The sequence below is a fragment of the Abramis brama genome, assembly GCF_963993115.1.
Source record: "Abramis brama genome assembly, chromosome: 18".
NCBI classification, from domain to species: domain Eukaryota; kingdom Metazoa; phylum Chordata; class Actinopteri; order Cypriniformes; family Leuciscidae; genus Abramis; species Abramis brama.
The window spans coordinates 2,379,982-2,403,352 of NC_139980.1; the positions used below are offsets into that span (position 1 = coordinate 2,379,982).

Consider the following 23,371-nt stretch of genomic DNA (forward strand, 5'->3'; position numbering starts at 1 on the left):
GTGACGTAGTTAGTCTGGTTAATTTTTTCTTTTTTTTTTTCTTTTTTTGGCTAGTAGAAGTTCTGAAATGGCCGGTAACTTAAAAATGTAGTAACCAAATTGGCTGTTGAGCGAAAACGTTCATTTCAAACCCTGAATATACGATATATGGACATCTGACCTAAGTCTAACCAATGTGTATCCGATCCGAATTCAGTTCTCTTTCACATCGTATTGCGCTTGAACCATTTAAATTTACTTGAACGTTTAACATGCAAAATTTTGATAATTTTGACGTTGATAGTGCAGTTGTAGCTTGGCTGTGTCCAGTACAGACATTATCTGACCACGGTTGGTCTCAGCGCCGTGTGCTTGCTCCGAAAGACAGATGTGATGTAGAAAACTCAACTACACAAAACCCTGCTGAAGCTTGATACCTGTGCATGTAAATGTGCTCACTGTGGCTGTACAGCAGTGAGGGTCCAGACTTCAACTGACTACACCATGACAGCCAAATATAGAGACTAGAAGTGTACGGCTCATACCACACCGCATTATTTTACACCCTCCACATGTTAGTCAGATATAGCTGCTCATGCAGTAAACACAACCTCACAATGCAGTCAGAGCTCTTTGTGCTAAAGCTACGTCATAATACATCATACTTAATGCTGTCTTGTAGAGGTGGGTGATATTATGTCATGAAATGAGTAGTTTTACTTCAAGGGATAGTTCACCCAAAAATTCTCTTCACAACACAAATGAAGATCTTTTTGGTGAAATCTGAGAGCTTTCTGTCCCTCCTTTGACAGTCTACGCATCTTTGACGCTTCAAAAAGTTCATGCAATGAATCAAAGATAAAACTTACAAAACTACTACTTCTTGCTGGTACAGATCTGTATAACAATATAATTTAAGTAAGAAATGCTACAGAAACTGAATAATCAAATGTAAAAAAATAATAAAAAAAAAAAACAGAATAGTATATACACTGATTCTTATTTAACTGAATTAAAAACATTGATGACAGATAGTAGTTCTCTCATTCACTTTCGGCTTTTCTGTCATTGGCTTTTGTGAAATAAGGACGTAACATTGCTTTTTTTTTAGTATCATTGAGATGATGTTTTATGTTTATATTTTACGTTTTCATTTAAATGTCAGTTAAAGTTTTAGTAATTTTGTTGTGCATTTTTGTCATTTTTATAAGTTGTTTTGGTAACACTTTATTTTGATGGTCCCTTTTGAACATTCTGTTGACTATAAGTAACTTTGCAACTACATGTCAGCTAACTCTTATTAGAGCATTAGTAGACTGTCTGCTTAATATCTGATAACTCTTTATTGTGATGATCCTCCAACAGACATTCTACTAACTATAAGTAACTTTGCAACTACATGTCAACTTATTCTAACCCTACCAGTCTACTAATACTCTCCTAACACTCTAATGAGAGTTAGTAGACATGTAGGTGCAATGTTACTTAGTCAACAGAATGTGTTAAAGGGACCATTAAAATAAAGTGAAACCGTTGTTTTAATTAGGGCTGAACAATTTAGGAAAATAATGTAATAAAAATAATGCAATTTATTTTTTACCAATATTGCGATTTATTATGCAATTATTTTTTAAGCTCTTTATTTTCTGTATTATTTAACAAAGACTAGCTATAAATCATTGTATAGTAGGAATGGAAATCTTTAAGCACCTCATGATCTGATTCAGATTCTGGGAGTCACGATTCGATTCAAAAACGATTCTTGATCTACTGTTTTTTTTTTTTTTGAGTAATTAATCTCATTAATAAAACTTAAAATCTTTTTTTTATTTAATTACATATGTAATAAGTACTTTTCAAATAATTACACATTAAAACATTTAATTAAAACAATTGCATGTTAAGAATTTTATATTATTTAGCTTTATAAACTAATATAGCTTCAAAACGTAAAAGCTAGTAAATAATAAAGAGGAACAAAAAACATATTACAAGCAATAAACAAAGACTGCTTTCAGTATGTGGGCCATCTGAACGTTTTCCATTCAAGAGCTTTGAGTGATTTTTCTCTTTCTCATCTTTACTGTTGTTGGATTATTACCGATGACGCTATAGACGGCGGGAGATCTAATAAGCTGCATTCGCACTAATGCACAGATCTCTTTTGAAATATAAGATGTGGTTTGTCCTGTCTGTTTAATCCCTTAAGACATAACTGACTGCGTTTACATTCATTTCGCGTCATAAAAGCATTTTGAGATGCAAGTACATTTAACCACTTACACAGAGACGGGGAAATCTGTGGGGAAACTCATCAATCCTTAGTGCGGTTTATATTGTTATTAGTTAGTAGTAGAATTCGTAGTAGTATTATAATCTTATCAGTATTATTGTTCGTGTTTTTTTTTTACACAGAAACACTGAATGACCAACAATATCTTAAGCACCACGACCAAGTACCAAGTTTTAATAATTACTCAAGTTCTGGCATTAAATAATGCTTGATTATTTTTGCACTCTCTTGTAATTTTGTAACCTATCTGAAGACATGGTAGACATTGTTACTTTTGTTGTTTGCAATATTTTTTGCCACTTTTTGCAACATGAGAGTAATGAATAAATACAGAATCCGTGTTTACATTTCAAACTTGTAATTGATTGGAATTTTTTATTGTGTGATGTTTTCCAGTACAGTTGCACTATTTAAACAATATCTGCACTTTTAGAGAGAGGAAACATATATCTGCAACTTTTCCATTTCTGCAAGGGCTGGTGTTTGAGTAGAAGATGTAACATTTTTACTGTTTTTTAACCTTTTTTTTTAAATGTAATTGGTATATATTAGGAGCCTATTTGATGATGGGTATGCTTTACTTTAGATCAGTGTTTGTCTTTCTGAGGCTATCACTTGTAGCCAAAAACAGTGGTGAATGGTACCATATTTATATCGTCATTGATATCGTTATCGTAATAAATACCAGAAAATATTGTGAGACAGTTTTAAGTCCATAGGAGGCAAGGGTGTCAAGTTACATTCAAGCTACAGTAGTCAACATTTGAAGTGGATCTGATCAAAAAAGTTCATCAAAATTGTCCTAAGACCAGAACGGGTATTGTTCAAAATTCATGTATTTAATGAAAGGTTTTGATCCACTTCAAATGTTGACTACTGTATTTTAAGGCATGAAGAAAGGCATTAAGAAATGAAGATCATTTAAGGCATGAAGACAAAAAATATGTAATTTAAATATGTAATTTTGGTGATCAAAGATGAGTTTTAAGGGATACAATGATTGACTACAGGGGGACTTTAACAGGTTTAATAAAATAACTCTGAACATTTAAATACAATAAAAAATAAACACAAAAACTGCTTAAAGGAAACAAATGTTTCAAACAGATTAAAGTGCAAAAGAATTATAAAGAACAATAGGTAATTTTTATTTTATTTCTATATTTACTTTTGCCATACTGCCCAGCCCTATTATCTAGTCACTAAAGCATTAGCTAAACCACTGTGTGCAAATACAGTCAGTGCAAAAATCAAAACCGCTTGGATCATCTTCACGTCTTCTTTCAAACTTAGCTGATTAAAACACAAGTTGTACTTAAGTTGAAAGGTATATTGATTCATTAATGTCAGAATATTGATCAAGTGAAACACAAACTTATTTGGAAATATTTAAAAACAAGTGGTTTGAGGACTAATTGGAAATAACAAACATTAATAAAAGGAAACAGAAACTTGTTTTGTACGTTTCTAAACGGATAATTTTCCTCATCACACACATGGCCATTAGAATACTTGTTTTAAAGTACTGACAACAATAGGCTCAGTGTGCGTTCAGCATTATTTTCCAAACCAAACACATGGTTAATAAACACGGATACATGTTTTTGGTAAAGTGATAGTTTTCTCAAAGGGAGTCACTTTTTTTATTAATTTGCCTGACGGCCAACAAAAACAGAATCAGATCTAAGGACTTCACTAAGCAAGAGGTCTTTGATATATTATCATACATATTATAGCGTAATGGTTCACACTAAATTGTGTTTTTACGTTTGTTTTTTCTTTTTTCACACTTCAAGATAACACTTTTTTTTTTTTTCTTAAATCCAATGTTTTTCAAACCAGCTGTTCAGATTGGTTGACTTTAGCTATAGATATTTCTCTATTGGTTATGCACAAATGTACCTGATAATTGTTAAACAGTGACTAAAACAGGAAAGGGCGGCATATGCACTGCTTAATGCTGTCCCTGCAGATATTAGAGTTAAGGAAGGAATAAGTGATGACGGTTAACCTGCTTGTAACTTGAAGACATGCATACCTGATGAGAGGTGCATGTACATGTCAACACAAACATTGCTCAAACAAGATTTTGGATTTTGAACTCCATTCGTTTTTGCAGACCAGACCTTTTTGTGATAAGCTCATGGATAGCAGAGAGAGAGAGAAAAATATGTCATGCTAAATGCAAATAAAAATATATAACCTGGTTCATTTGGCACCATTCACTGCCATTATATGAACAAGCGCAATCCAGACATTTTTGTTGTTGGTGGACAAGTTCAAGGAGTATTGCACAATTGTGTGGACTTTTCCCCTGAAATTTCCACTAAGGTAAAAGTGGTATGAACGAGTTGCGGCAGATGAATACTTCAGTAGGTAGGCCTAGTTTATGTCTTTGATTTTAAATATCTCAGTGAATGTCAGATAATCATTCTTCCCTTTTGGCTTAAACGGTGTATTATGCCTTTCGTTATGAAGTTACCAGTTTTTAACCAAGTTTTATTTACTCACCAAAGCACTTTTTTTTTTCCTCTAAATTTGCTCATGTTTGGCTTATTTTTAAGTGTTAGCCTATTTTTGGACCTGGGCTACATCACAGATTTTGGGATGCGCTTATGTTTTGTTCAGTCTTGTTGTGTCGTTCATTGTGTGGGTGTGGCAGACGGCTCTCCACTGGAGTCTTGTTAAGGCAGCGGCTCGTTTCGTTGAGCTGTGGCTTTGCCGAGGGCGATGAATGGATGTTCTCTGTGTATCTCAAACAACCAAGCATTAGAAGCACTATATAAAAATTGCATTGCTTGTGTTTTGCAACTCTAAAATGGCCTCTTTAGCCTCGGGGTAGAAAACAGAATATTTCCTATTGAGCAACCAGTGAATTTACTTTCTTTTTTTTTTTCTCTCTCTTGTTTTTTAATTTGTGTCCTCCCTCTTTCTTTTTCCAAAACAGATTGCACAACAGATGTATACAATAACTAAGGCAGTGAAATGGTCTCTGGGCTAATAGCTGAAATTAGTTTGGGTGTTTAAACAGTGTGAAATGGTGGAAGCTCCACAGAAAACCCTACTTTCACAACTGCATAGGAGGTTAATCATAGCTTTTTTAATAGAAGTTATCAATTGGGTGCCAATTTACATGAGCTAAAATTCTGCATCACTCTCTAAGCAAGCTTATTGAAGACAAATAAATAGTCAGTAATACAATCATAACAAAGAAACAAATTACAAGCAATAATAAGCCTAAGTAAATCTGAATAAATAAACAAATAAAGAGTGCTCTCGGTGTCTCAGGAAGTTTTTCTTTCAGACTAACATGTGAGAGCAGTGGCACCAGCACCGGGGAAGAGGCGCGGACAGAGACTTAAGTGCTGTCACTAACAATATTATTTATTTTGTCTCATGCACATGTCTGAAAGCGAAGCATTGAGTTTGAGTTGAGGTGCAGATGTACGTTAACAACAGTAACATTTGTGAGAAGTGGGAAAACATGTAAATGCTCTGACAGTGCTTCTCTACAGTGCTTCTCTACAGTGTTACTCATTGCACGGCTCGCCAAGCTTTAATTTGTGGCTCGCATGGTGGTAAATGACGTGTGACGTGCTGAACGAGCTGTCTAAATGAATAGTGTCATATAAGTAAGCGCGTCTGTGAAGTGAAGCAGGACAACGTCCCACCAGCCCTTGTTTCAGGTTCTCATCCACAGACGACCACAGGTTTTGGGTGCAGAGAAGAGGCATTTTTACTGCGTGATAGATGCAAACAGCACGACACATCGGTTTATATGTTCATAGTCTCCAAATTATGACCAGAAATGGATAAATATTAAGTGTGCTGTTTAATACAAATAAAGAACCAATGTAGGAGAATTAAGCGCAAACAGCAGGAAACTGTATAAGGGTGCTTTCACATCTGAGCGTGAAAATGACTTTCAGTTACTTGCGTGAACACATTTTGGTACGCTTTGAAAGGTTGCCTTGAGAAAGCAAACCGAACCAAGAAGAAAATGCAACATTGTAACAAATTAAATCCATTTCAGAACAAAACAAACGATCTTTAGGTGTGGAAAAACTCAGATCTATTTTGACATACAGTATCAGATTGTTTTGTTCCGTCTGTTGCTATAGTTACATCACTGTCAATCATTGCCTTTTCAGATTCAATTGTGCATTTAAATAGGGGTGTGACGGTTAGTATATAACCGTGAGACCGACAGTTATAGTTGAACACTGTCATTACAACTCTATAACCGCCAAAACCGTGTTATTAAAATATTTTTTACAAACATTTTTTATCATAGAGAATGTTTAAATACTAATTAAAAACAATTGTTAACAGTCTGTGTTATTAATGGTCTACGTCGTTTCCAACTGTATTTGATTCTTTGCCAAGTACCCCTTGACCGACCGCCAATCATTTGAGATAGAAATAAAAGCTATGATATAGTGATGTGCCATCATTATGAGATTTATTAAACAAAGAAAAACATTTGCAATAATAAACATTAGCAATGAACATTTGCAATCAGGAGACATGGTTTTTACCACTTAATGAAGTTTTGTTTTTTAAATCGTCAGACATGATTTTTACCACTTCATTAAGGTTTGCTTTGTAGAAAGCCTTTCTTTAAAGTGAATTTCGTTTTGTACAAATTGTATCTTAATTTTAATAAATGTTTCATCAACCAATTGCATGTATTTAATAAATAAAAAGCAAATATAGGAGACAATATAATAACCGTTACATTGAGGCTCTGATGCGCCGCGTTCACTTGCATTGCATTGTATTGTGAAGTTGAACTAGAGCGCATCTCATCGTAAATGAATGAAACTCAGCGTAGGCCTATGCCTCATACATTAGCATTAAATATCTTTGCTGCATCCTTTCTAGAACAGACAAGGGCTTTCTTGCGACTCGCATCAGCAGAGCATTGCATCGTCCATAGACCGCAAAACAATCAGCGGATGGCGGGCGGGTGCGGCTTTGAAATCTGGTCAAAAAACGTTGGTGCGGATGATGAGTTATGTGATGCGGATGAAATAATACCCCATCCGCGTATCTCTATTGATAACAACATTGAACACTACACAAATATTAATTTTATTCAAACTAAGTTGTCCTATAACAGACGAACGTCGCACCACCCCAGCCCCCCCCCGACGACGGTTATGTTACGAACCGTCACATTTGACTCACGTCATAACCGTCATCACCAATTCTGAAACCGGCACACCCCTACATTTAAATACTATCGACTATTTTTGACTGTCAAAATGCCGATGGACACAGCTACAGTGAGCTGTTCAAAATCTTTCTTTTTAGTAAACTGTGTACACAAACACTGTTCTCAATGCTGGAGTTCATGTGTAGAGCCCCTGGTGATACTTCGAGCAAAGTTTCATGTTGTGTCGAGCCTTCTTAGTGTTTTAAAAATAGCGATTTTTGATGCTATCATAGAAGTGCCCCAATCACTCCCATTCAAAAGGCAATTTGACCGAAAACGAAAATACGGTCAAACTTAAAAGTGGCGTTTCCATCCTAATTATGCTTTTAAACGAAAGTTCGCCTCGGGTAGATTCACAAGAAGACCCTAGGTTGCATTTTGGCGAGAGTTACCCTTTAAAGTATGTAATAAGGTAACGCTAATCCGTGTATTTTGAAATGAATGGGTGTACTATTAGTAACAAAGTGTGAACTATGCTGCCATCTTCAGGACAATATGTGTTATAGCATTTAAGGATGTTTTTTTTAGACAACCTTATCCAAATTTAAAGTGCCGTGCAAACAGAATAATAATGTACCTTGCTAAAGAACAGATAAGGGACTTTGAACTAGCAAACTGGGAAAACAATAAAAGGCATTGGCCTATATGTCACATCCAGCGCTGCAACTAAATCGGTTTGCCATAAACAGAGCTGGAGATCCTTCTCCATCACTTGACTGCTGTGGTTTTCCCTTTTATTCTCTGGTTAACTTGAAGGGAGTGTGCTAACACAGACCAGCGGAGTGATAAACAGTGCAAAGCAGAAGTGCTGTTATATCAGCTACTCTTGCTCAGCCAATCAGACTCGAGGATTAAAACTAACTGATGTATAAAAGTGTGAAAAATGTTTCGTGCAATTTAATGCATTTATTGATTTTTATCCTATTCTGTGTGATTTATAAAAACATTTGAGGAACATGTGACGCTGATTGAATCTACAGTGCTTTGTTTTTTATGTGTTTTTTTTAGATCATTAAAGTCCCCCTGTAGTCAATAATTTTATCCCTTAAAACTCCTCTTTGATCACCAAAATGACGTATTTAAATTAGGGCTGCACAATTAATCGCAATGAAACCGCACGCGATTTGGCAAAGGCTGTGATTATTTTATGCGCAACTTGTCAGTGCATCACGGCTGATCGGTAATAAAAGCTGCTCCATCTGAACACCAGAGGGCGTCTCACTCACACACACACACACACGCACACAGCAAATATGCCCTGCAGAAGTACCATAACGCACATCATTCCAGGAAATCCCTATCGGGCATCATACTATCGCTGTAGCTGAATAAACACAAGATTGAAACTCTTTGATTGATTAAACATGACTAATAAACACACGACTGCCTTATTCTGTGTCAGAAGCACATCATCTCACAGAAGGAGGAGCTCAACTGTCGTAATGAAGTGAGTTTGGAGTAAAAGCATGTTATTAAATGTTGTCTTTTGTTGGACAAGAGGTTCATAAATTCTTCTCATGTTTGGAAAGATGTTCGACGCGTGTTGCTTTTTCAAATGCACATTATAAGTGACTCAAACTCACAGTGCTTTCAGATGGAGCAGAGTTTACCGAGCCGTACATCACTGACAAGCTGCGCATAAAAGCCTTTGCCATTTCAAAATCATAAGCCATCTCGATTTAAGTGCGATTACATGGAAATTTTCCTGTGTACAAAATTCTTCATGCCCTAAAATAGCTTGAATGTAACTCTACACCATACCTGTCAACACACCCGTTTTCCCCGGGAGTCTCCCGTATTTCACACCATCTCCCGCCCCCCCTCCCGTTTTGTTATTTCTCCCGTAAAACTCCAGTAATTTGTATGGCCCAAACGTAAAAATTATATGAATAATCACATCAATATATTATTCCAAGGTTGTCCAGTTGCCAGATCTTGCATGAAACCCTTCCTACTCGCGCAATCAACACAACAAATTTCAACCCATTTGTGAGCTCAACCTGGCAACCTACAACCCAGCTGTGCCGTCAATATCTGCGCAGGTAGTAGACGCGGGAAGTTGAATAAGCGTTACTGGTAGAAATGGGAAAAGTCTCAGTGGTAAGTAAATATTTAACACAATTAACGCAGCATCTGTTTTTTTCTGTCATCCTTTGGCTGCATGGCGTTACATTTATATGATGCGCTTTTAGTCTTGCTAATGCTTTTAAACCATTCAAGCCATATCTTACTTGTTTTATAAAACTTTAAAAGTGGAAAGCGCATCACTCATTCCTGGGAATAGGCCTACATTTGACATCGCAGCCTGACCTTGATGGAAATAAATATCCTACGCCAAAAGTAAACCGCACGCGATTTGGCAAAGGCTGTGATTATTTTATGCGCAGCTTGTCAGTGCATCACGGCTGATCGGTAATAAAAGCTGCTCCATCTGAACACCAGAGGGCGTCTCACTCACACACACACACACAGAGAAAAAGTCTCAGCTGTGCTCAGATTTCTAAACCGTACAGTTGCTTTGGTTTTTCAATCCGTACCCGTTTCGCCCCGTGGCTCAAAAGGCCACAAAAATAGGGACACACGAGAAAGCCAAATTTATTAACAAAATAAAACTATACAGAAAAAAAAAAAAAAATACGTACAAGGTAACAGTGAACAAATTAATAATCCATGCACGCTTCGCAATCGTCGTTTTGTAAATCGTTCTTTCGCAGTAGTTGTTTGTAATATTCAGTTCCTGTGAAAAATTGTGAAATACTGTTCCAATAGGTGAAGTTACAAAACAATATGCTGATTGATTACATAACAATATTTGGATGTAATATTCAGTTCCAGTGAAAATCTGTTCCAGTTAATGGAGTATACACAGGTGATGAGTAATATTCAGTACCGGTAAACTCCACCCGCTGGAACAGTTTCTTACAGTAACTAAATATCACACAACATCACCTGTTCAGTTTTGCAAACTGTACTCACAGATTTGTGGCCTATACCTTATTTTAGAAATCTGTTTTTCTGTATATTGATTTGTTGTGTATTGTTAAGATGAATACAACTGTCTTAACTGAATTTTTCTATGATTTGGCGATGGGGTGTGTAATGTATAGATGACATGAAATCGCATGTGGTTGAACTGAACCCCTTGAACTGCACTTTATTAAATGTGTAACGTGCACTTGGCTGAAAACCGATACCGAAAATAAATTAAGTCAATTAATTAATCAAACTTATTTAATGATCAACACTCAAATAGCTAAAACTGAGTTCTACATTTAAATTGCACATAAGGCAGTTTTTATATAATTTTCAAAATAGTTTAAGAATTGTTTCTACTCCAGTTTGTTGGTGAAATAAACATATAAACTGCAATAATTAGTTTTTATGACACATTTATTCAAGCATACCTACATTAAATAATGAAGACATCACTAGTTTAGTAAAAATATAATGAATATGTAATACAGTGCATATATTTAGCAAAATGCTGTTCTCTAGAGTTATTTTTTCTAGCTGACTAATGAGTTTATGGTCATTGAATAGCTTTCTTATAATGTTAAGTGACATTGTATAGCCTATATCTGTCACACCGTATTAAAGAGCGCCAAAACGACGTTTATTGTTTGAATTTCATAATAAAATCGACAGAATTGTGAAGTTGAAACTTTGCTTCATATTAAAAGTAACAAAGTGCTAATTAAACGTCTGTTTTGGTCACTGACTTTGGCCAGAAATGTTGGTAGCTGAAATTTTGGTGCATCCCTATTTGATTCTAAATATGTTTGCATTGATTAATAATAATATACTGTATAGTCACCGAAAGGGAATTCAGTATGAAGAAAGGCTATCCAAACCTGAGATTTGACCAACTAAAAAGAGAAGTTCCTCATTGTTTGCATTGACAACAGTATTTTACGGCTTTATAACGGATTACAGTTTCCTTGCAATATGTTAAATGTGTATTTTAATATTGTGATGGGTCTACTGTTACTTTGTAAAATGTTAAGGGGCTTTTTTTCAGTAGTTTTCAGCAGTAATCATGTGTATATTCCTATGGAAATATGCTCTTTGTTTTTACATACTTCCTGGCAATATTCTGGATCAAACCCCTGTGTGAATTAGAGTGCGGGTCGGGCTCGGGTCGGGTATCCATCCTCTAGTGTGAATGGAGCTTTGGTGAGTGTGACAGACATCTGACAGGAGAGGGCGATATTTCGACGCAGTCAGGAGACGTCACATGACCAAGATCTACTTGTTTCAAGTCAGCTAGTGAGATTGACAGCTCTTGTGTGTTTTGAACCCAGCCTATGCCACAGCCATCATTGATGTTTCAAACTTTATGTAACTGTAACCATATATTTTCTAGCCTTGCAATCTAGTTTGGCCTTTTTTTAATACATTGTCCTGCATTCATTCAGTAATAGGCTAGTTCTTCTTTAGTTCTCTTAAATTCTTCCTGAAGTTTTGCAACATTGCAGAAACTTTTGCTGGCTTTGTTGTAACAAACTGTGTTTGTTGTAGTCCAGAGTTGTAGTATCTCTGTAGTTTTCAGTTTTATAGTTTCTGCCTTCTGTTCTCAGGCAGTTTCTGCTAGTTTGGTTGATTTGTAAACCTCCAGTTGAGCAAAATCTCTTTGGGAAGGTTGCCAGTGTTAATTATGTTACCTTCACAGGTACAGCACTGGCATTTCTTGTTCCACAAACTGTGTTGTGTAGGTAAGGTTTGTAATCCCAGTACATTTAGATGACTAAAGACTAAACTACTCCTTTAATGATTGTATTTGTAATCTGTGTCCTTAGAATATTTTGATCGTTATAAATGTTGGAACATTTTACCATAACAGTAAGATTAGTTGTATTGTTGTACAGCATTGCACTCATAAATGCCTAATTCTGATCATTCCAAGAGATTGCTCAGAAAAAGAAATTTGTTATCTGTAACATTTTAAATGTGTAAAGTGTTGGGAAAACTGGCAAATTAAATCAGCATAGTAACTAAGCACAGTAAGATATTAGTGGCTGTTGTTCATCCAATTATATGAGGAGCTATTTTCCAAAACGCTATAAATCCATTTAAATAGTTTCAGGAAAATTAAATTTTTTACCTAGACCCACACATTTTGTGAATATTCAATTTATCCTGTTAAAATGTTTTTATGGCTCAGTCTGAACATGTTGAACAATGATTATTAAATCAAACAACAATATTGTTGAGGATAAATTAATTTTTTTTTTTTTTTTTTTTTAAATGCTATAAATCCATATTTTTTTTCCAAAAATTGATGGTTTGTCTTAAAAAAATAAATAAATAAAAATCAGTAATAAATACATTGGCATTCAGTAAAGCGTCGAACCCATAAAAAGTAGAATCGTTGTCCACTTTACATAAAACAAATCACGACATGACCTTGTGTGAGTGAGAGAGTGAGTGGCGTTCACACCAAACGCGAATAGAGCGTCTGGCGCAAGTGATTTTCATATTTAGTCAATGTAAAGATGCGTTTACGTGCGTCTGGAGGTCCTGCGGCGCGAATGAGGCGAATTGAGCATCTGGCGCGATACGCGCAAGTGATTTGAGGGTGAGAGAGAATTCTGATTAGTCCAGAGGATGTATCGCATTTAGGCTAAAAATAGGTTTGGCGCTTATCGCAGTTTGGAAAGGAACTGCATCTTGCAGTACATTTTAAACAAGGAAATATAGCGATTTGGCATGAAACGTTGATGGAGCAGTGAATAAGTTCAGTACACAGCAAAATGACATGACAAACTCATTTTTTTTTTTTAAATGCCGTTTATCGCGTTTTGGAAAAGAGCTCTTCATATATTGGACTACATCTGTTGCAAAATTCCAGTGCTTTTCATTTGGTTAGTCAGTCTCACAAATATGCATATCTGTATTCTCTTTAATTGCAGAAGATGCTAAGATAGTGGGTGAGCGACGCGTGCGTGCTGAGGTCAAGTCCGTTCTGTTTTGGCAGTAGACGAATGGCACAGGGAAACCAGCAGATTGACAACCAGGTTCTGCACCACCTGCGGCAAAAGTTTCCAGAAGTTCCAGAGGACGTGGTGTCTGAGTGTGTCCTACAGGTGAGTTAGACACGCTCCACTTCCCCATCCATGTCCTGTGAGCGAATTATACAAGGGTTATTATCAAATGTGTTTCTGTAAGCCTAAGTACTTTGAACATCCTTTTGAAATTCGTCTCGACCCAGAATAATTTGTCACAAGTTAATTTGAAATCAAAAGTGACACCGTTTATTGTCTTAATGCAATACCTGGTGTATTTGCGCAAAATTCATCAATGCATGTTATACAGACACAACTCTACGCTGATGTCACTAACCCCTGTTATTTTACAGCCCCTCCCTTCAAACCACCTGTCATGTAGAGACGGCTTTCAACAATCTAGCCCGTTCCTGGTGAATAAAATCAAATCTCACACTACATTTGCATTGTAGGTTTTTTTTTTTGCATTTGCTTTGAGCAGACACTTTGGTAACACTTTATTTAAGGGTCCAGAATTATGCATTAGTTAAGCACGGACATACTTGTAATTAATGATTAACTTAACATATAGTTAGGACATATTAGACATTAGGGTTGGGTACCGAAACCCGATACCAATATGGAACCGGTACCTGAGTAAACGGTATGTAACCGGACCGAATCAAAACGCAGATTTCGGTGCCTCATTTCAGTGCCACTTAAATGCCTCAGCTGTCGGGTGAAATGTTTGCCCTCTGGTTCTCTGAAACAGACGTAAGAAGCATCACCACCGCATGTGATTGCTAGCTAACCCCTTTGACGCTTATGTAAGGGTGGAATTCCTGCAGTGGTTCAAGCTGCAAGAACTGCCGAATGACTAAAGAAACGTTATTAGCAAGATGATAGAAAACTGCACATTTCATGTCTATACCACCCACTGCCACTTATACCAATGACGGAAATAAGTGCAGCTACAATAGCTTTATATTTGTGGGAGAGCGTTGCTATAGAGAGTGACGATATTGTATTGCAATATGTAGCACTTCAAAGTCAATACCAAATCAAAACTAGTTAGCACATTAGTTGTAATTATAAATGTTTAATGACAAAATATGGTTATGGTTACACTTAAAATAGTTACAAAATAGATGTATGAGATGATAACTTATACCATTAATCTTACCCAGCATGTAAAATGTTACCAGAGAGAGAGAAAAGAGGAGGCAAAAGGAGAGAGCCCCAAGAATAAGAAGAGAGCCCCCAAGAAAGGGACCCAGAGAAGAAGAGAGCCAGAGCATCAAAGAGACAGAGCAACAGTTACAATCTTCTTTTATCCTTTCCTTGACCATGTGACTAAAACCTAACTGTGAGACATTCAAACTGACCAATCAGATAATTACACTTCCACCACTGTACTAAAGGTGTGACAATTCATCGACCCCCAAAGTACAAACATTTGGCCTGCAGGCCTAGATCACTATCAGCCCCTCTGTGCCTTAGGAACTCCAAATGGTCATTGTGGTAGAAAGAGGGGGTAGAAAAACAGTCAAGCAAATATCTTTGTTCATTTAAAATATCTTGGATTATTTCCAATCGATCGTTCACACTGGTGTGATTAGAACGTTCAGATCGTGTGATCATCAACTTCTAAATTCAGATCTGCGTTTGCGCTTTGGCTGGCGCTGAGCCAGAGAGAGACGCGCTCAACGCTGTCATATATCACAACTATTCAGTGTTTTCAACCAGATAAGCTTTATTTTAGGTTTCAGACATTTAAATACACAAGTATTAGAAAAACAACATTTATAGTTAGTAAAATACACACTGATGGCTATGGAAGCGGCAATAACAATCCTTTCAATTATAAATTGATGACGTGTTTAGGTACACATTGTGTAGGTAACTATAAAATTTACTCTATTCTTCTCACACTTCACCAGACACTTACTTTAATGTATTTCGGGAGAAGTGGATGAATTGATATGTTGTAGGCCTAAATCGGACAGATTCAATTCTCTGAACTGCATGCGTACTAATATGATGCCCAGATCAACTAACATGAATCATGATCATTATAAAGGTTTCTTAAATGACAAAAAACATTCACTTGCATGTATTTAAGGATAAAAATATCAGCCAAGGACTGACTGACTGACATGTAACACAATGCATTTTTTTCTGTGTCATGTTTAGTGTGAAAATGTAAAGTCGATGTCCCTACAATAACAGACCAGCGTACATCTCATAAATGATTCATTCAAGAACGTGCAAATTGACTGCAACAATGGAGCCGCGAACTTCACATACTTTTGAAAATCCAGCCTTCAGTTGATCCTGACGAGCGCTCATTACCATAGTTGTAAACATGACGGTGTTCTTCTTCCACGAGGGGTTTCATGACGAACTCATTTAAAGTGATGCGTTCTAAAATACTCTCACCTTGTGCAGGACATGCAATAAGTCAGGAGAGGTGTCGTGTTTTGCCAGAGAAGTAAAATAATGTAAAAAGAATTTCTGAAATTTAAAGCTGGTTTTTGGCATACCGAATAAAGACTACTTTGCTGTTATTAGTACTGTATTGTTATTTAGTGTTAAATTATTGTATTTGGGTTAGGTGGCTTAGGTTTTATTGTGAATTTATGTAGTTTTGTATTTAGACTACTTGTATACTATATTTACTTTAAAATTTTAATATATTAAATTTTAAGAATTTTTATTTATTTATTTATTTAATAAAAAGCCATTCGTCATTCACCATCATTTTGAGGCTTAAAGTATCGGTTCAGGCACCATTTAGGCACCAATACCATTTTTAAAGTATCGATTTGGCACCGATATCGAAAAAAACAAAAACAAAATTTTATTCAGAAATAGGCCAAATTATGAAAGTAAAATTAGTTACAAAAGCCATATCATGCTCACGTTAAAGACGGCACAATTATGGAAGATAACCCATTAGGACCAGTTAGCACTTATCATATTTGCACTATATTTAGAGATGAATAACTGCACTGATACAACATCCAATATATATTTTAAAGGAAATAAATTCAAACATTTGCTAATTAATTCATTATAGAACGAAATTGAAAATCACTACTGGGAAAAGTTGTCTCCTAGGGTAAACTTTCCAGCTTTTATCAGATTTTTGCAAAAATATATAAGATATATCTGATTGGCAATGGGAGAAAAAAAATTTATTTGATGCATCACTGTTTTTCCCTCAACGATTCTCAATCAATTCTTAAACATTTAAAATTATATACCTGATTCTGAGTTTAATTTTTAACCTTAGCTGCATGATGGCACTTATGACACACAGAAATATTCTCTGCTTTGCTGCCAATTCCACAAAAAATACTCCTTTATGTATCTAAATGTCCTAAAGATCGGAAAGGTCTAAACAAATTACTAGGATAATCACAGACTTCATTGCACAGGTAATTCAATGTGGGAAACCTGGGGTTGTGCTCAATATTTCTACGCTTACAATTTGCAGTCTCAGGTGTTTTCTCATCCAAATGCTCTACAGAGGCATTTGTCATCTGATGTTGTTCAGTTGACCTGTGGTGTATGATGAACAATGAGTAATGATGTTTGAAATGTAATTCTTGGAATTATTATCCTCATGAATTATAATAATTATTAAATGAAATGATAAAATGAACAGCAACAAAATGCCACTGGGGTCTGTCACTACCAAATCTAAGGGGTGGGGCATCTTACCCCAGGGGTATATCTTTAAGTTTAGCTTCTACCCCAGACATATCTGAAGCTGACAGATTTGTCTCGCTCTTCTTTCCTCAGAATAACAACGATTTGGCTGCATGTTGCAAATACCTGGCCAAGGTGAGTCCTGGTTTTTTGTATAGTGAAGGCAGCCAGAGTTTGACAGATCTTCGCAATCACATGACCCAACTCAACCTCGGCGTCTCTCAGAATACCCATGGTGCAGTGCAGCGAGATGTAGTAAGGATGAATGGAAGTAGGACTCTCACCCCCAGTGTGAGCGATGGGCCTTTAAACGTGCTGTCTCCCCTCTCTGAGTTCTACCAGCCTGAAACGCCATCTGTGCCTTCACACACGCCCACAAGCCTCAGTGCATTCGCTGGCATGGAGTCCACTCGTAAGCCGCAGCCTCCTCAGCACCTTGGCCTATACCAGGTTGGGGGCAAAGGTCACGGACCACCGCCAACCCCGCGCTTCAACCCGATCACAGTGACGCTTGCACCCAACACCGGCCGAAATACACCTACCTCCCTGCACATACATGGAGGGCCTCAGTCGGGTCTGAACAGTCCAAACTCCATCTACATTCGCCCATACGTGACCCAGCCAGGCTCGACGCGACAGGTACAAGGACGAGCGCAGTACAGTCCCACCTCCCAGCCTACCCAGCAGATCTATCAGATCACTCATCCTGCAGCTTCCCAGAGTTCATGGAGCGGCAGCCAGCATCAAACCTCACACGTATACATGCCTATAAGTTCACCCACCAACACCCAAGCCCCCTCCATCCCCTCGGCCGTGGCGTCACAGGCTTCCTCTTCGTCACCTTCGCCTTCCTCATGCTCGTCTGCTGCCTCCTTTAGCCAGTATAACATCCAGAACATCTCAACTGGGCCTCGGAAGAATCAGATTGAGATCAAGTTGGAGTCTCCACAGAGGGGGGCTGGTGGTTCGAGCACGGCCACCGCTACGCTCCTGCGCTCGGGCTCTTCCCCACGAGCCACCTGTAGCTCCACATCTTCGTCCTGTCCCTCGTCGTCTTCTCTGGCTGCCAGCACGGGTCCCTCTGCCCCCATCTCAATCGGAGGATCTGGGCTCAGTCGCAGCCAGCCCACGGTGTATATCTCTGCGTCCCCACCCACTGCTGCTACCACCCCATCTGACGAATGCGCCATTGTTCCCAACACCCCTCGCTCGCAGCCCAAGTTCTATATTTCTGCAAACACATCAGCTGATGATGGAGGGGGAAGAAACCCGCCTACAGTCTATATCTCGGCCAATCCAACGCTTCAGGGTTCTGCTGGTCTGCGGGCTTTAGGAAGCCAGGTGAGCATGGGACCTGCATATATACACCACCACCCACCCAAATCTCGTCCCTCTGTGGCAGCTGGAGGCACTGCCACGTCTCCTCGTGTGGTGGTAACGCAGCCCAACACCAAATACACCTTTAAAATCACTGTCTCCCCCAATAAACCACCAGCTGTGTCTCCTGGAGTGGTATCGCCAACGTTTGAACCAACTAACCTGCTCAGTCTACCTGGCGATCACCATTACGCGGAGCCGGATCCCCTGTACCAGTCTGACCCACTTTCACCTCACCGGGACAAAAGCTCAGAGCCTCGCAGACTCAGCATGGGTGCAGACGACGCTGCATACACACAAGGTACGTTCATCTCTTGTATTGGTTCTGGTAACTGGAGCTGTGTCATTCTTTTAAATGCTTTGCGAATGGTGCCTCATGCTTTATTTTGAGTCCACTTTAGACTTTCTACTAACTAAAAGTAACTTTGCAACTACATGTCAACTAACTTTCATTAGAGTATTAGTAGAGGGTTAGGTTAGGGTGGGTAGAATAAGTTGACATATAATTGCAAAGTTACTGATGTCTGTTGGGGATCATCAGAAATAAAGTGTTAGCAGATCTTTTGCCAATAAAAATAACCCCAAGTTTGGCCTGTGTTTCTGAAGAAATTTATATTCTTTATTGTCCAGTACAAGATTACATATTAATGTCAATAGTAATGTTGTATTTTGAAATACAGTCATGATTCATATTTTCTGCACCAAAATACATGTGCTTTTATGAAGTTTCATACATTAAATGTTTAAAGTTACATGTTTAAAAGGAATATTCAGTACCATTCTTTCTACCTTTTAACATCAATATTGATATTGGTAAATTGTAAAAAATGTCGCTTCGGTTTCCATCTGGTTAAAAAGCTTTTTTTTTAAAGTAGGTGAAGGAGAAAGGGTAACAATCCACAATCCACCACAAACTCTCATTCACCACCTTATTTTATAGTCTAGTCAGTTTCTGATTGATGAACTCAAGTCCTGCCTAACAAATATTTTGTTTACTCATTTGAATATTTCACATTATGGAAAGAAGCTGAATGCTAAATGGGGTTTGAATGTTTTATCACTTCATAGACACTTAATAGTTAATCAGATGTTTGTTATCAGTTTTGTACATGAAATTTTGCATGTATCTGATGATTACTTGTGTGTATTTACAGCTTTGCTAGTGCATCAGAGGGCACGCATGGAGAGATTGTGGCATGAATTAGAGCTGAAGAAGAGAAAGCTGGAGAAGCTGAAAGAGGAAGTCAACGAGATGGAAAATGACCTCACAAGGAGACGACTGCAGCGCTCCAACTCAGTCTGTCAGATACCATCTGTACGTTAATGTACCTCTTCATTTCTCTTACTCTCTGACTAGGGCTGTCACGGTGAAGGACTTTCTCTTGCAGTGATTTTGAGTGGCTCAGTATCGCGATATGCTGTATTATTGCCTTTTTTTTTTTCTTAATTCATTTATTTTATTTTATAGCCATACAAATAAATGTTACGATGTGATCAGCAGCCACGAAGATGAAGGAGATTCCAAGACAGGGTTTATTAATAATCCAAACACTCTGAATGAACGCAGAGGAGAATAACGCAAACCACACAATGCAAAAACGAGAACCGACCAAGAACAACTGAAACTAGGGCTGCACAATCAATTGAGTTTAATCACAATTACGACTACGGATGCCACGATACCCTTAAATGTTGACCGGATGCTATGACAAAGATTTCGCTTTCCTCTTCGGACATGACAGGCGTATTTTTTTCACAAACATATGACTTGACCTATAGAAGGACTGACGCAGTTAATCGTCTGTTTAGGCTTGTTTAGTGCAAATCCACTGAACTTCTGTACAAATCACAATTGTAGACAAAAAAGAGCAAGTTGGCGGAATAAAAAACATTCTTCACTCTTTTTATCATTATCAACTTATTTGACATTCAATACACATGCATGAAGTGTTAAACAAGAAGAGCATAGCCTTATGAGCATCGGTGTTGCGGCGGTTGCTTGCATTCCTCTGCATTTGGCTTTGTCAGTATCGCTGTATTGCGGTTATCGCAACAGCCTTCGCTAACACACTTAACTCTACATTAGATGTGCTAACATTTGCTCTGACAACACTGATTATAATTATGATTCTTTACTTAATTGGATAATGATTGTTTTCAAATACGCTGAAAAGTGTAAATATTCTATGTATGTTGCATCAGAGAGCAAGTCATAGAGATGCTTTTACGGATTATAAGTGGGTAAGTGGGTCTCATTAGTTTAAGTGAGGTCTCAATATTTTGGCCTAAAAAAATAATTGTTACATCATGTCGATCCAATATGAGCTTAATGCCATGGCGGACTTAATGCAAAGTAACAAACGAATGGTAGACCATTAATTTTGTATGTAATTTTGTATTTTATAATAGATAAACACAATGCACTTTTGAACACTTCCACTTATGTTTTTTTTTTTATTTCTTTATTTTCAGATTGAGGAGATGCAACAACTGAGGTGTAAGAATAGGCTTCTACAGATCGATATTGATTGTTTAACCAAAGAGATTGACCTCCTTCAGACACGAGGTGAGTACCATGCTAGTTTTCCGCAGCTTTTCAGGATATGTCCTGGTGTGGCATTACGGGGCTCCAGACAGAATAATTTTTTTAAATTTTACCAATTACTTTTAAGTTGATAAATTACAGAATAACTCAAATATCAGTGTTGTTCAGAAGCGCAGAAGTTTGAGTGCATAGCGTCTTAAAAGTGTAGTAAGTAGGGTAGAGAATCGATAATCAATTCCAATTCTGGAATCGAATACTTGTGGTCAGGAATCGGATACTTGATACGGATATCGATTCCTTTGTGAGCATTTCAATATGACTTTAAACCATTCAAGCGTGAAGCGACTCGCGCTCTGTTTTCAGTGACGCACACACACGTGTAACAGAATATTGGATCTGTGAAACTCTTAAAGTGACAGCAGCCTAATATTCCTGCTGCCGTCTCTATAATAACACTAATCAAACAACAAAAGACAGAGAAAATTCACTTGTTCTTGGCTGAATAACTTTTGTAAATATATTTGTAATGTATATTTTATTTATAAAGTGCAGTGTTATTTTATGTTTTATTACAGTTTCTGTACCTCAATAACTATTTATTTCAATCGTATCTTTGTTCAGTTGTATCTATTTTTTGCGATTTGCTATTTTTTTATTTGTTCTTTTTTAATTACTGAGTGTTTACTTGTCTTTAATAATGCTTGAAATTTATATTAGTTAGGCTAGTTGTTTTTCTATGGTATTTTTAAACAACAGGCAAACGTTCCTTGTGTAAGTGTTCTTTAGCCTGTTGATTTGTGTTCATGATATTCAGCTACAATTAAACGTTTTGCAATGAGACTAAATGTGAATATCAAAGTCATCAATAAATGGCGCCATCTTGTGGATGTTTTGAGAATCACACACAAGACCACCATTAAAGTGGTCATCGGATGCCCGTTTTCCACAAATTGGTATGATTCTTTAGGGCAGGGGTGCCCAACCCTGCTCCTGCCGATCAACTGTCCTGCACAGTTCATCTCCAACCCTAATCAAACACACCTGAAGCAACTAATTAACGTCTTCAGGATCGCCTGAAAATGAAAGGCAGGTGTTTGATTAGGGTTGGAGATAAACTGTGCAGGACAGTCGATCGGCAGGAGCAGGGTTGGGCACCCCTGCTTTAGGGTCTTCATGTAAAGTTTATAACATACTTTGGTTAAAATTCCTCAATGGTTGTGTAAAACACCCTTTTTACCTCCTCAAAAACAGCTCTGGTCACAGCGACCCGTTTCGGTGCATGTCTCTTTAAATGATAATGAGTAACTGCTCACCCCACCCCTCTCTTCCATGGTGTCGACACAAGACACGTAAAGTGCTGCCTTGGTGGACAGTATACATAGATATCATATATAAAGGCTAGATGTCTCGTGCGCGCTGCTGGCCAATGGAGGTCGACGTCCGCACGTGGCGGCCATCTTGCCACAGTGTTCTCGCTCACTCGTTTAATGGTGCATGTACTTTTAAATAACCATAACTTGCTAAATTTTCTACCGATTTTCAAACGGTTTGGTTTGTTATAAACGTCAGAGATGTAGTTATGACACTGCATACATATACTGCATACATATGAAAAATTATAACATACATGTTCAAGCATTCTGAATTATAGCCACGTTAATAACGTTTGTAAGAAACCAAACCGTTTGTAAATCCGTCAAGATTTCAGCGAGATAAGAGGATTTGTGTGTGTGCTGATCATTCACCTTAATTCACAGCTTCACTGAGACAAGATGGCCGAACGGTGATGCCGGAAGTTACTGCGCCATAAGACATCTAGCGTTTATATGATATCTATGGACAGTATACACAAATGTCTGAGGGCGTAAATATGCTAATACGAGACAGTCCGTCAGTGGTCGTGGGCGGAGCATGAGCAATATGACATCATATTGCTCAGAAAATCCAAACGCCTTGATTATTGAGAGTGTTTAGGCTTTTTCAGGATTTAAAAAAAAAAAATGGATTTGTTTCATTGTATGGTGGTTGTGTCCACATACTGCAAAGACACATGTATATGCAAACACCATATAAAAGTGAATTTTGCATCCGATGACCCCTTTAAAGCACTGCGTCTGAGGGGAGACGAGTCGTCAATGTTCAAAGGCAAAATAACTGGCCCCCCTTAATTAATAAACTTTAACATAACAGCCATTGATGCCCAAATTAGATGTCACATAAATGCTTTATGTAGTTTTAAGTCAGGTAATCCGTCAAGTCATGTC

At 37.5% G+C, this 23,371-nt stretch overlaps 1 protein-coding gene across 2 annotated transcripts in view; it reads left to right on the top strand.

Annotated features, from left to right (window-relative positions):
- Positions 1 to 23,371, top strand: part of tab2 (TGF-beta activated kinase 1 (MAP3K7) binding protein 2) — a 41,264-nt gene that overhangs the window by 12,333 nt on the left and 5,560 nt on the right. For both annotated transcript variants that reach the window (XM_084090246.1, XM_084090247.1), the window contains exons 2-5: positions 13,400 to 13,573; positions 17,279 to 18,863; positions 19,717 to 19,877; positions 21,035 to 21,128. In XM_084090246.1, the coding sequence (XP_083946372.1) occupies positions 13,472 to 13,573; positions 17,279 to 18,863; positions 19,717 to 19,877; positions 21,035 to 21,128 (1,942 nt within the window). In that variant the 5' untranslated portion in view covers positions 13,400 to 13,471. The remainder of the gene's footprint in view (positions 1 to 13,399; positions 13,574 to 17,278; positions 18,864 to 19,716; positions 19,878 to 21,034; positions 21,129 to 23,371) is intronic.